General features: G+C 42.8%; 1 protein-coding gene across 1 annotated transcript in view; it reads right to left on the bottom strand.

Moving 5' to 3' along the window:
- LOC144762435 (dynein axonemal heavy chain 5-like) overlaps positions 1-13304 on the bottom strand; it is a 1437549-nt gene extending 1424245 nt beyond the window's left edge. The window contains exon 1 of the mRNA XM_078647616.1: positions 13166-13304. Coding sequence (XP_078503742.1) covers positions 13166-13304 — 139 coding nt within the window. The remainder of the gene's footprint in view (positions 1-13165) is intronic.
- Between the last annotated feature and the right edge of the window lie 1278 nt (positions 13305-14582).

Genomic DNA, 14582 nt, shown 5'->3' with positions numbered 1-14582 from the left:
CTAGCTATTATCTTGATGAACTCATTCTTGTTGACTTCTCTGAACTCCCTTCATAAAAAGTGTTCTTCGGGGGAGGAATGGGGGTTTGGTTGTCTACTGAATTACTCGGCAGCAAAAGTTTCATCATTTTAATATTCTGAGCAAAGAAAACGATATCTCCTCACAACTTTTCTGTGAAGTGTTTTGGACACAATTGGTGATCTGACTGATCTATGGCATGATGATATCAAACTGTTTTTGAGCGGTTTCTCAATTGATCTAATTGCAAAAAAAGAGGCTTCAGGAAAAAGACACTGTTTTTAATGTGGATTCCACTCAAATTCAAAGTCAAGGGATTTCATTACCACTATTTTGTCTCTGATCCAAGCTGCCTTCCTTCTTCGTGAGCAGATATTTCTTTTTGTTACCTCTTAAGTTTCATTGAAACTTGTTCCTTCCAAATCTTGTCCCTGGTTACATTGTAGTGATTGGTCAGATTAGTTGCTGTTTGCAACTCATCAGTTGGTTGAAGCGGTGTCATGATGTTTGCAGACAGCTCAACGGGGTTGTCATGTTTTCTGTCTCTAAGCCACATTTTAGGTCTATAGATGTGGCCTTTGATAAAAGGTCTTTCGACACTGAGATGGAAAAGCAGGAGGTAGTGGTCAGACCTGTCGACGGGTATCATGGATTCAATTGAAATGACCCCTTTTGTGCAATCCGAAGATCAGTAGTTGATACCTTGATGTGGGTAGGACTCATACATAATTGTATTTGATCATTGTTAATCAATCAGGATGGAGCACAGGTGAGGAACCTGAGAGTCTAATCTTGCGGCCTTTTCCGAAAATGTTATATCTCACTCCTTTTTTCTCTCAGAGATCTCTATAGGCCTCATTACATCTAGCATTGCCATAGATCATTTCACAGCCCATCTTGACTCCTCCCCATTTCATTCTGATCACAACTCTCTCCTTCATTCTTGTTCTTCTCCATCACCTTCAACGGAGTATCCACCCTGTATTGCCACTGAGCTCTATTGCTCCTGCTGCCTTGCAAATCCTTTCTCTACCTCTCCCCTCATCTAACATTCATATAATCTTCCTTGCATAACATCACCTCTCTCTCAGTGCATGAAATCTGTCAAATCGTATCCCGATAAATTATTTGCTTAACTCCTCTCCTATCAACAGAACAGAAACTCAACATAAACTGTGTTTGCTCCATAAGAGTTGATCTATGGTTACCCATCATTTTCAAATTGCTGATAACATACAATTCTAGTTGGAGCCCCTACAGCAGCCAATCATGGACCAAAAAGATACTCCCGACACGGTACTTACAGATATATGCCTGAATAATTTGGAGTGTTCTGTCAGCAGTCTGCCCAGCACAACTAAGGTAGCCACAATAGGGTCAACAAAGAATCTGCTTGCACAGGGCTCCTCACCACCCACAGAACATAATCAAGTCCCAGCTTAAGACCGTGTGTGTCAATTTTTGATTTTTTTTCTTCTTTTTTTTCACGATTTTTTTATTAGGGTTGTGAGATACATATCATCTTACATTTTAAATTCCCGTTTTTCGAGTACAGTTAGTAGGTTCTGACACAGTTCTCTGTGACGTTGCAATGTGGATAAGAAATATGTGATACATAAACCTGTGGCCAATGACACTATTACGAGTACACAGTGATCTGGTTTACACAATCTTTCTCAGTACTCCATGTATCAGCAATTCTGGTCCCCACCACACGCCCTCAGTACCCCACTTGCAACTCCACCCTCCCCGCCAACCCATAACTATAAACATAAACTTAGCCGCTGTACTCCAATCAGTCCCGTCGGGACAGGCTCCCAAGGGTCAATCCAGGTAATGCTCTGCTAGTGTGACCCAGGGTGGGGTGGGAGGGGTGAAGAAAAAAAGGGGGGCCTGCCCTGGAACCTCCCTGTCTCGCTTGTCCACCATGTAGGGACCCAATAGTTGTTACTAGGTTAACAGTGGGTCCAGGGCGTCAGGGGCATTGTCGTCTGTTTTCGCTTTGAACTGCTCTAATACTAGGGCCCATTCTAGGGAATTGGTCTTTTCCTTAATCCCCTATATTCCTCACGACTGAGCGCCTCCCCCTCTGCCACCGCCCATCTAATGACCTCCTCTCTCCATTGTATCAAAGCCAACCTGCAAAGCGATGTAGGAGTTTCGCCTTCTTCTGGAGTGGAAAGAGACCCAACAGGCACACCTCCATGGTATCCCAATGGGTGTGTCCCGCAAGTCTAAAGAGCCCTTGGGTAACCTCCAACCAAAACCTCCCTAGGTTATGGCATGACCACAGCATATGAGTGAAGTCGGCAGGGTGATGAACACATCTGGGACATTGTGCAGAGGATGAGGGATACATTTTGTGAATAGCCTGTGGTGTGAGATAAGCCTTGTGGAATATTAGTAACTGTATTGTCTTCAGTTTAAAATTACGAGACACTCATCGGGGATATGCTAGGGCTGCGTCCCATTCCCTATCATCTAACTCCCTTGCCAGTGCTAGTTGCCACTTCTGACGAAGAGGCAATAGTGATACTTGTAGATGTTCCGCGGTACAACCAGCGTACAAGGTGGCGTCCATGGCCCATAATTTTATTTGACAATAGATTCCTCTTCCCCAGCTTACTCTCCCCTTACCTGAGCCCGAGGATCTTTTTGCAGAAGGGAAGGAGCAAATGTGAGAAGCACCGCCTACTGTTAGCCCCAGCCCTACTCTTAAAACAGGTTACCTCCCAGTTACTGTACGTGTAATCCCAAGCTCAAATATGATACGGACGACTGCACTAGTTTATCGATCTTTGGATTGGTCCCTGGAACAGACTTTCTACCCCGAACAAATGAATCCCATCTAAACCAAAAGGCCACTTGTTCATTACCCAGAAGGGAGAGTTTTACTGACCAGGAACTGGGAATCCTGATTGAAGTTTTCTCTCTAACTCTGAGGCTGCGCAGAAAAAAGTGCTGAACCAGCTTTGATACCGCAGGCCATACTGCTTTCCCAAGGGATTGTAGCAATAAGTGTCACGCTGGACACTATAGCCAGGTTCCTACTGTGGCAGTCAAGCAAAATGGAATTGCAATTAGATCTGATCCAATTTCTGACAACTCACCTTGCATAAATTGGTTCCAAGCTTAATCTCCTGGAAACAGAGGTAAAATCCCTCGCGAAGGATAAACCCGGTCCGTGCTCCCCAATCATTAACAAGTCGAATACAGTGCCAGAGATACTAGGGAATTTGGTTGGCACAATCAAAGCTTCTAAAACAAAAAAATAATCCAAGGCTAAGTTATTACATGATATCACGTGGACGATGTCTATCGATTTAGCCATGGCATAATTGAACCAACCATTCCCCTGGAAGTTTCCCAGCAACCATCAGTCACCAAGGATCAGGTGACCTGTTCTTATTCCAACAGGCAAACGGATCAAGAAGGGGAGCTTCTGGTCAGGACCACTTCAATGTGTAATGTGGCGGATTTCACAAGAGGGTCACAAGCGATACCACAATCCAAAACTCCACCTGAGCCACTCATCTTTCTGCCTAACAAGAATGGCAAAAAAAGGCTAATAAAAACAGACAAAGAAGCAGCATCTGCTAAATAGACCATCCTTGCCTCCAAATTCACCTAGCAGTTATAAAGTACATGATCTGCTGAATTCTGGAAAACAATTCCAATCTTTGCCCCTCCAATACAGACAATACCTCAACCCCTGCTCCCTATCCAGACGTCCATCGTAATCCCCCCTGGCTGTACCTGTACTATCTGAAACAGAACAAACAAAACACTTCAGGGGGGCCTGGGGGATTTATGACCACCCGGTCCAAAAGACAACTCGAGGTAAGGAACGGCTGGAGGATGGAACGTCAGGACAAGGGGCTCGCCCCCTCGATAAGGAAGGGAAACAGACAGGGGTGGATGGGATGCCAGGCATGCTAAGTGAAAGGGTGGATCAAGGCACCCAATCTGAATGGGAAAATCTGGAATCTCCAGGCCCTAATCCCAGGGGCACACAAAGAAGTCCACAAGCCTACAGAACTATAATTGATCACCAAGCCCCTGGAAGGAAGAGACCATCGACTTGCTTGAGCACACCTGCACTTATAGTGCTAGGAAGAGAGAGGCCCTTACAGCACACAGAAAATGATGGGTCCCAATTCGTTTCAACTTACCGGGAAGCTTTATTTTGTCAGCGTCAGAGAGGTGAGCCAAATTACTCTGCAGGCAACAGCTCTCTGGCCCAGCATTGGCCTCCTTGCACAAGCCCCCCTGAAGCCCAGTTTGATGAACAGAAAGATTCCAACTACTGTAAGGGTGATGAAGAGTAGAGTTCTCACTCAATCGTGCTCTTCATCCCTCAATGTTTCCTGAAGGTCTGTATTGATACCTTCAACAAAGGGAATTTGTTGCAGTTGTTTGCTCATATCCCAGAACTTAAGAACATAACCACAGAGGACCTGGAGTGGGTCAAATTTGAACCACCTCAGTTAAACTCAACTGGGGACGTGACCAAGACCATTTGGAAAAGAACAGCCCAACGCAACACCGTATGGGCTGAAAGGGCTGTTTCTGAAGTATGGGGCATTGATCTTCATATTCCTGCCTCAGTGAAATATCTGTAAGTTCTTTGAAAACCACACTCGGCTCAAATTCCTGCTGGTGTGTTGAAGAGTGCAATTGGGGGTAAACATAGCGGGCCCCAAATTCAGAGGGCCCATGGCCCATTACTCTTCATTGAAGGCATGATCATAGAGAGGTTTACTTTGACACTCTAAGGAATTATTATAGCTTATAGGTTACAGGGGAGGTAGCTGTTGGCAGAATCTACCATCCAGGATCTCTACAGAAACGTCCTCTATTCCTACGAACAACTTGATAATGGTTTCTTGGAACACTGCGGGCTGGGTAGCATGCTTGCTCTGGAAACATCCTTAACAACGCTGGCTGAGCCACGCATGCCTATTCTCCACAAGCTGAACCACGCTTGCCATAACATTGCATATGCCTTAACCACGCATATGCGTGGTTAAGGTAGTGCGCGGTCTAGATGCTTAAATGGGAGCGCAGGAATAGGAAGTATCAGGAGAGGACATGGTCAGGTAAGTGGGGCTGGGGTTTGGATGGGTGGGTTTTAGATATAGTTTTTCAGGGTGGGGGCAGTTTTCAGGGCTCAAGGAGGTTGGGTTGTTTATAGGGCAGGGGTCGGGTTTCAGGAGTCAGGGCGTGGGGGATTGGGGTCATTTTCTGGGTAGGGGTCAGTTTTTAGAGCTATGGGCTGGGGGGCTGGAGATGGGGTCATTTTTAGGGCGTGGGGTCATTTTTTAGGCCTCAGGCAGGGGGAAGGGATAGTTTTCAGGGCTGGGGGATGTTTTAGACCTCAGGGCATGGGTGCTGGGTCGGGTAGTTTACAAGGGTAGGGGTCAGGACGGAGAGGCTGGGGTCGTGTTTAGGGCATGGGGTCAATTTTTAGGGCTCAAGGCGGGCAGGGGAAAAGAGACTTTTTTCAGGGCTGGGGGCAGAGGTGTGATCTTTACCACACATGTCCCTTTACCAATCATGCCTTTACCACAAAATTGCGTGGTAAAGGCATGCGTGGTAAATGAATGTGTGGTAAAGACGCATCATGGCTGAGACCGCGTGATCCAGGCATGCATTGTTGTGGCATGTCTGTACCATCATACAACCCGCTTGTCCAAGAGGACTGGGGAGAATTAATAGAAACAGCTGACAATCATGTTTCTAGAAACTTGGGAGAACTCCCGTTCATATAGGCATGGTTTTAAAACCTTCCATGTACCAGCATGTAAGTCTAAACCAGGCAGACCATCTGGTGGGTTGCTAATTTAGGTTAAGATTTCGCTGGGGTACCATATTAGACAATTATCTTTCATTTGTCCAGACCTCCTTGGTTTTGAGATCTCTACCTCCCATAAAACAAAAATTCTTCTTTTTAATGTACATAACAGGAATTTCTCCAAATCAGCTGATTCCCTGGCCCTTCAACTTGTGATTGATTATATTTCCACTTTACCACGGGAAGAATCAGTTGTGATGGTAGTTGGGGATCTTTAACGTATGTTTGGAATCATCTGCACTCTAAAATGAATTATAGCAAGAGAGGAAGACCAATATTGGGGTATTCCCCAAATTTCCAGTCCATCCTTCTCCTCGCTTCCACGTGTTGCCCTCCAAATACTGGATATTTGTGTGATGTGCCGTTTGAGGGTATGTAATGGTAGAACCAAATCTGAGTTGGAGATGCATCTTACTTTTAAAAGAAATAACTACCAGGGTTGTATTCATTATTTTTGATTAGATGTTCAATTCTGGGGGAATCTTATTGATATGGAAGTCCTGCCTTGATATGAGAGTGACCACTTCCCTGTTTTTCTCTCCCTTTGTGGAAGTGGCAAACAGGGGAGTGGGGCTCCTCAATTGCCTGGAGGTGCTCTTCAGTCAGTAACAATCAGAGGAGAATTAACAGGGAGAGCATTATGAACAATGAGCCCAAGTACGCCTTTTTCTATCATGACCTAGTCACTAGCTTGTCTTACATGATTAATTCAGAGAAAGCTGCTAACATGATCATGGATGCTCATTCCAAATGGTTTGAGAAATTGAAAATGGGCTTCTTTACTAAGCCTCCCTCATGCAAGAATTCCCCTCAGAAGGCAGATCCCACATGGTATGACAGGACTTGCAGGTCAGCTAAGTGCAATCTTCTTAGTGCCCCTTAAAGAGGGTTCTCACAGGATATAAAGTTAGCTAGAGCAAACTACAAACTAGTCCTTAAACATGCAAAATCAACATGGACTACAGCAATTTGGAATTCATTTTTATCTGCAACACGCTCAGGGGACCAGATCGCTTTCTGGCACAAGGTGCCAAGACAAATAGGATGAAACTGGAAGCACGCATTCTCCCACAAGATTGGGTGAATCATTTTAAATATTTAAATAGTAGCTCCACTCTAACCCTTGTGAACCTTGATACCCCTCATCCTATGGTGCCCCCACATCCGGCAAAACTCCATTTGAAATAAATACTATTATGGATGGGTATTTTCAGTGACCGAAGTGACTGCGACCATTAGATCTCAGGAGGCAGGAAAGGCACCTAGGCTGCATCGAATCCCAGTTGAACTTTTTAAGTCTGAACCAGCAATTTGGGCACCTTACCTTACACATGTTTTTAATGCTAGTTTAACTGGAGGTGGGATTCCATCCTCATGGAAAGGGGCGGAACTTATTCCTATACATAAGAAAGGCCAAAAGTCTGATTCCACCAACTACCACCCAATTACCCTCATTGATTCGTCCCAAAAAATCTTCTGTAAGATTAGATCAGCTCCTTGTTTGGGTTGAATAAAATAAAATTTTAACACAGTTTCAGGCTGGATTTCATCCCAAACTTAGTACAGTTCAATCAGGTTTTTAGGTTTCAATTAATAAGGTGGAAAGAAGTAGACATAAAATATGGTACCTTTAACATCGCATTTTTGTTGATCTCAAGGCTGCATTTGACATGGTCCCTAGGTATAAGTAATGGTGTACACTAGGCAACATTTTGGCTTCCCGCCTTTCACTTGATTTATTTGCCAGGCTTCACCATGATAGTTTTTCACAAGTCAGAAGGGGTACAAATGGGGAAAACACCAATTCCTTTAAGGTTGCAAAAGGATCAGGCAATAATGCATCCTTGCCCTTACATTATTCCTGCTGTTTATAAATGGCTGCATTTGTTAGCCCTTGGGTTGTAATAACGACTCTCTGGTTCTAGGGTGAACTAGAATTCTCGTCCTATTGTTTGCGGATGATACTTTATTAGTATCAAAAATCTCCAAGGGCATAGAGACCCTTTTGAGTAAGTTTAACATATTCTGCCTGGATCATGGACTGGCAATTTTAAGCGAGTAGGACAACATTTATGGCCGACCACCCACATAGAGGCTTTAGAGGATCAATAATATTGGAAGGGGAAAAACTGGGGAAAGTGCTAGATTTTGATTATCTTGGTATTCACCTCTCTAGTGTGAATACCTGGAGTCCCCAGGTTACCATAAGTACATACTCTTATACCAAAGCACAGGACGGCAGCTATTTTAAAATTCGTAAACAAGACCTTGTTCCATCCAATTTCCTCCCTATTTTCGCAGTCTGGAGGGCTAAATATTTAGTCATCGCAACATATGGAGCCGAACTCTGGGGATATATACATTTAAAGGCCCTGGGGGTGGCTGAGAATACATTTTTAAGAGCAGTCCTTAAACTGCTCCAAAGCACGCCACTAATTTTTAAACATAACTTAGGCTTCTGCAATATTGTATCCCTAGCGCACCTGAAACCTATTCTGTTTTGTCTATGGATATGGTCTAAACCCAAGCTGGCAGAATATAGGGTGAGATTAAGAGATGTTCTTGATAAATCACAGAGAGGTGTTCTGTTACCCCGGTTGGACTATGTGAAACAGTCCCTATACTCTATGAATCTACATGAGGATTGGTTGTCCCCTGAAACTATCCTATCTTCTGCAAGAGTGAAGGTCATCTATTGGGAGCTTGGGGAGGTTAAATTCTCTGAACTATATGAATAATATAGACCCTACTTTCACAAAAGCTCTTTATATAAGGTTCATTACCACTTGCTACCTTTAAAGCTATATCAAATAGTCAACAGGGTGGAAGCAAAATTTGTCCTGTTTGAAGAAGTGCTGAAGAAACTGATGATTACCTCGTCTTTTTTTGCCCATGTACAATAAGAAGCGGAGGTGCTGGATTGCTCATCTGTGCACCCTTATAGGTGTTGTCCAGTACAGTGTAGCGATAAGACTATGTAGAGCAGACGTGTCCCCGGTCATTGTTTTCTTCATTGTTTAAATTTTTTGAGAGCATATGGCCAATATGACAAAACATTGTCTCTTACCTTTTCTTCACCCCCTTCCTATTGCATATCCCCTTCACTTTTGTGTATCATGGCTTTATTGATTTTAGGACTTGTTTTTAATTATAATGTAAACTGAAGTACTTACACTTTATTCATTAAGGTTGTCTGTGCGATAGAGAAGGGTATGTAATCCTAGTTCCTAGTTCCTGTATCCACAGCATCTTGCTCCACAATGGTAAACCCCTATGCTCTACGAGTTAAATGTAGTACGCACATACCTAGCAATGTATTTTATCGGGCGATGCACTTTTAAAAGTATATTATTCTGGTCCAAAGCTTTCCAAACACCCTTACTACATGACATGTAAAAAACTGTACGTTTAGTCATGATGGATCATAATAGGTTTTTGTCTATGGTCAAGTGTTTGTACATCTGTTCTGTGTTCTTAGGCCAAGAGTGGGTACTTCTATGAATATTTCATGCCTGGTATCTGTATATTTTCCAGCCACATTGTATTGTGCTTCCTTTTACAATTATTTTCAATGTATTGCTTTTATGGCCATTGGCCAAAATAAAGTAAATAAAGATGGTATCTTAAACGAAAGCTGCCTAACTGAAACTCCTAACTGTTACAAAGAATTACTGTGGAAACTATAAGCATGGCATCTAAACCACTGAGTTGATCATTATGCCATAAACTAGCTGCAAAAATAATTGTATTGATGGTTTGCTTGTTTGTAGCACTGATGCCCTCACATCCTCTTGTGATCAAATTTTCCAGGGAGGTTTCAACTCCGACTGGGAAAATACTCTCACCTCTCTTATATATATATATATATATATATATATATATATATATATATATATATATATATATATATATATATATATCCAAAATCGCTGCTCCAAAGCCGCCTCCAAGGAATGCTCACAGCAAGCAGACATGGACCCAAATTAAGTGCATAAACTTCCACGTTTATTTCAGTCGGATATCTCTCTCTCTCTCTCTCTCTCTCTCTCTCTCTCTCACTTCCTGTCGGACAACAGTCTAGTACAACATCGCACCTTCTCTATCCACGGTAAGGGCTGCACATCCTATCTGAATTTCACAATGAAACACCAAACGCAAACATAAAAATCAAAACAATTATTTGTGTAATTCCGTTAAGCGGTTTGGGCTGTAGTCGTGTTCGGAAAACGAAAAATCCCCATAGACTTAACTTGGGGAAAACGCATTTTGGGACCTCCCTTTTTTCTCGGCCACCACCTGACAGATCACCCGCAATCTTTCAACATAGCGGCTAAATTGTACATTTTGTGATTCATCAAGTGGCGCCAAAGTTATTGGCAACACAAAAAAAATGTTTCCTATGGAAACTTTGGTCCTAACTATAACTACCTACTGGCGACTGCCAGTAGGTAATATATATATTGCGAAGGAAGTTGCAGAAGCTGGAATCCAAGAGCAACTATCCAGTCCAAAATGAGCACAGCATCAACATTTGCCATTAAAACAACTGTGGTACAGGCAAATAAAAAATTGATGGCCAATGAAGGAATAAAGGATATAAAAAACAAAAATATAAAAGTTTGCAGTTTTGCAATAGATGGCGATACCAATTATCTTTTGTGCTGAGGGAAAACATTTTTTAAATAGAGTTTAGAATAAAGGTGACCATTTTGTGTTCTTCGCATCGACGTTAAGTAGAAATGTTCTATTGTAACCTGTGCAGCAGGTGTGATAAGGGAGTGACAAAAGCTTTACATTTCATCTCCTCGTAGATCAGTGCCATGGATTGTATTACTGAATTATGAGGCCAAGAAGATCGGGATACTAGAATATCATGCAGAAATTATCAGAGAACAAAATATTGAATGGTAAGTGCATATAGAAGTATGGATTTACTATTCCTAACTCCGCCTCTACTCACCTTGGTGAGATATATATATTTATTACCTACTAGCAGTCGCCAGTAGGTAGTTATAGTTAGGACCTAGTTTCCATATGTAAAGATTTGTTTGTTTTATTAATAACTTTGACGCTGTTTGATGAATCTTCACAAGATTTTCAGAACTAATTTGCCAGTCACTTTACCTGCTGTATGGAAAGTTCTGGGGTGAACCGTCAAGCAGGGGAGGAGAAAAAGAGGGGGGGGGCAAAATATGTTTTTCCCGTGCAATATCCTATATGGATTTTACACACTACTTCAGACCGAACCGCTGAACAAAATTACACCAAAATTGGCATAAAGCTAGATCTTGGCCCAAAAAGAGAGATTTGTGTATTTTGGTGTAAATCTAATCAGTAATTTCAGAGTTATTAAAGTAAAAAGACTTATGTATATTAAGAGATGCGGAGCAATGTTGTGATTGGCTGGCCAAACCTGACAGGAAAGTTGTGGCCACCATTTTGTTCATTGGGACATGGTTCCTGGAGAGGGAGGGGAATAAAAAGTAAAAGTAAAAGCATGTGTCAGGGTTGAGGTACCCTGATCTCATTGGATGGGTGGAGGGATCGGTGAGGGACACCACGTGGGCAAGAAATATTCCAAAAATGTTATCTATAAATATAACTCGTGCTCTAAGGTAACTATAACTCTTACCCTCCCCATGCACTGGTAATTGCCCCACATATTACATCATTCATGACATCTTCTATGACATCATTGATAATATCACTGCAACATTTACAGTGAAATTATAGATGTGAAAACTGTGCATGGTTGTGACGAGAGTTAGTTACTTGAGGTAACTATAACTGCTGAATTTCTATGGTTTTGTGTGTAAAATCAGAATCGAACTATAAAGTCCCTGTAACCTTTGTTTATTTTCAGCAAATTCATAAGGTTTTTTTTTTTTAATTCTAATACCTAACTATAACGTCCTTGTAACCTCTGTTCTTTTCAGTGCAAATATATACTTAGTCAAGGTACATATATGTTGAGTTGGGTATGGAAAATCTACACTTCCTGATCTTACAATATTTTGGATTTAATATTTTGCCCCCAATATTTGTATACCTCCATATTCGAGCTTCGATATTCAGGGACATACTCCTGCCACCAAACAACTATGCCCATTTCAATTGTTTTTAATAAAAGAGGTTCTGAAAAAAGGGAAGGTCAAAAGTAAAGAAAATAAGGACTCCAGGACAGCCTGAACCCAAACTGTGCAGAGAGAAAGAAAACAGTAATACGGAGCTCGGATTGATGCGTGAAAATTAGTAGCAAGGTCAGTTATCTATGGATAATTAACCATTGAAGACTACAATTGAAGAATAAGCCTGTCTACCTTCTAGGTCCAACACTGGATTCACTCATGCCCTACGCTTCCAGGAACCTCTGGGAAAGTCAACGCTTCGCTGGAGGAGGCCTAGATACAGCATATCATATACATCCTGGTCGCAGTGGAAGTAAGGAATCAAACAGCACAAAACCATGTTACCAGGAGCAGGGTGGAAAAAGAGACAACGGCCAGAAATAGTTACCAAAGAACCACATCAGATAGCGTTAAAAGGGGATGGCCACTTGAACTGATTGCGCAGGTAAGGCTGAGGCATATGGCTACTGCTCATATTTGGCCAGATCTTCCAACCTTGTGTTATATCACAACCTCTTTCGCTTTTGTTTGTCACTAAACTGGTCAGCCGCGATTTTACAGAGAAATATGTTGGTTTCTTTGTGTTTGTATAGTGCCTAGGATATTGCGTCATAGCCATTTTCTAACCCGGCGCTCTTTTGTGCGGCTCAGGGAAGGCCTAATGTCTGACTCTGAAAGGGCATATATATGTAATCTTCTCTATGAAAATAATGCGAGCCGAATGCAAGTAAGAATTTAACATCTCACAAGATCACGCCGCATACAACAAACCTAAAGGTACCAGGGTGTAGGGCGACACATTTCTTCAGAATGTATTTCCGGATTTCTGGTGCTTGAGAAAAAAAACAGGTAGTGTAAATAAGAAAATACTCATGGAAAAAAACGAGTTTGAATTCCTGGCATCTTGTTTCCTGCAAACATTTCAGAAGTGTTAATCGGCAGAGCTGCAACTTTAATTAAACTCACGTGTTTACCATAAGAGGTTGGGAGTTAGGTGGAACCATCGGGGAAACTGCTAGATTCTTCGTTGCATGAGCCGCGGTATAACCAGAGCATTCCACAAGTCAATATTATGTCACGTTATAGGGGATCTATTACTATGTCCTCACAGCGCTATATTAACACACGCTTTTCATTTCGCAAAAATAATGTCTTTCATACAAACCTTGGAGGAACTCGTTGATGAGCTGGAGGTTTTCGGGCAGCAAAAAAAACTCCTCCAGGATGGCGGGGCTGTCTGCCTTGCCCCCAACCTGGAAGGTCTCCTGCACCCGGCCCGCGATCCACCAGTGCCTCTCGTCCATTTCCTGAGCGTGCCCCAGTCCACTGCAACCCTGCGTCAGCAACAGTGGAGAGAGTTGGCAAAATGTTCAGCCCTGAGTGCTAACCGGCCTGTTCTGTCACAGCATCTGTTGTCAAGGCCAACGGTAAACAAATCTCCAAAACTGCCGGCACTGATCAATACCTGCAACCCTTTCATTAGCTTCTGACTGGGAGGGGAGGGGAGGGGCGGGCGCGTGCCTCGGGCCGCACGCGCAGCGTCCAGGAAAGCGAACGCTCCAACTTCCAGCCTTTGTTTTAATAAATGGGATACGATTTTGGGCAAGCTTTGCTTACTATGTGAAGCTGTTAATATGAAGTCAGGATTGTACAGTCAGACCTGGAATGTATGAAAAGAGCTGATCGAAACTCAAACGGTGAACTGAACGAGGTCTGCACTGTATTGCATCGCAAATGCATTTTTATAGCGCTTTGTGCCTTCAGAAAGCGCCGAAGTGCATCCTAGGACGGGTCGGGTAGCACAGGTGTCGCGGGAGTGCTCGGTTGAAGGGTGGATTGCTCTCTTCCAGGTATATCCTTGGCTGGCGTGAGTAATGAGAAGTGAGCTAGGCAAAACCAATGTAAAGGGCAGTTAGCATGCGTAAAAGAGCTCTTTTACCTGCCACGGAGAAATGAGAGTAGCATATCCTGAAATCTACCACAGCGAGACAATGTTTAAGTTAATAACAAACAAATACAACAGCAACGTGCAAATAAACAACCCAGACAACAGTCTCTGTGGAATTCTCTCATCAACTGTATGTGAAGGGATAGCAAAATAACTTCCACAGCACCCATACTCGTCTACTCAGAAACCAGAGGTGAGCCTTGGCTCAGGTGGTGGTCCCTGAGGAACTAGGGGGTCTCCCAAAGGGGCTTGACCAATGTAGTTAAGGGCGTGGCTTAAAAACACGTAAATTTAAAATCTGGGCTTAGCATAGTGCCTCCAGACTTGTATTTTGCTATTTCTGTCATTGCATCCAGATATATGATACAAGTAACATCATACCTACAACATGTCAGGACTATTGGCTTTGTCAATGGTTGTTAGTTGCAGAAAATAATTAAGCAGTAACTATGTCTTGTATAAAATATTGCTAAAGCTTCCATTTAAAGCACTGGTGACACCACAACAATGTTGCTGCTCCTGAGTTTCAAAAAGAGAAGGGAAATCCAGAGAGAAAATGACTCTTTAAAGAATTTCCCTTGCGCTCACCTGGTATGACGTCATGCCGTAACTTCTCCACTAGTGAGAAGTGAGC

This window comes from Lissotriton helveticus, chromosome 6 (assembly GCF_964261635.1).
Source record: "Lissotriton helveticus chromosome 6, aLisHel1.1, whole genome shotgun sequence".
In the NCBI taxonomy this organism is placed as follows: domain Eukaryota; kingdom Metazoa; phylum Chordata; class Amphibia; order Caudata; family Salamandridae; genus Lissotriton; species Lissotriton helveticus.
This window is presented reverse-complemented; position numbering and strand designations above follow the sequence as displayed.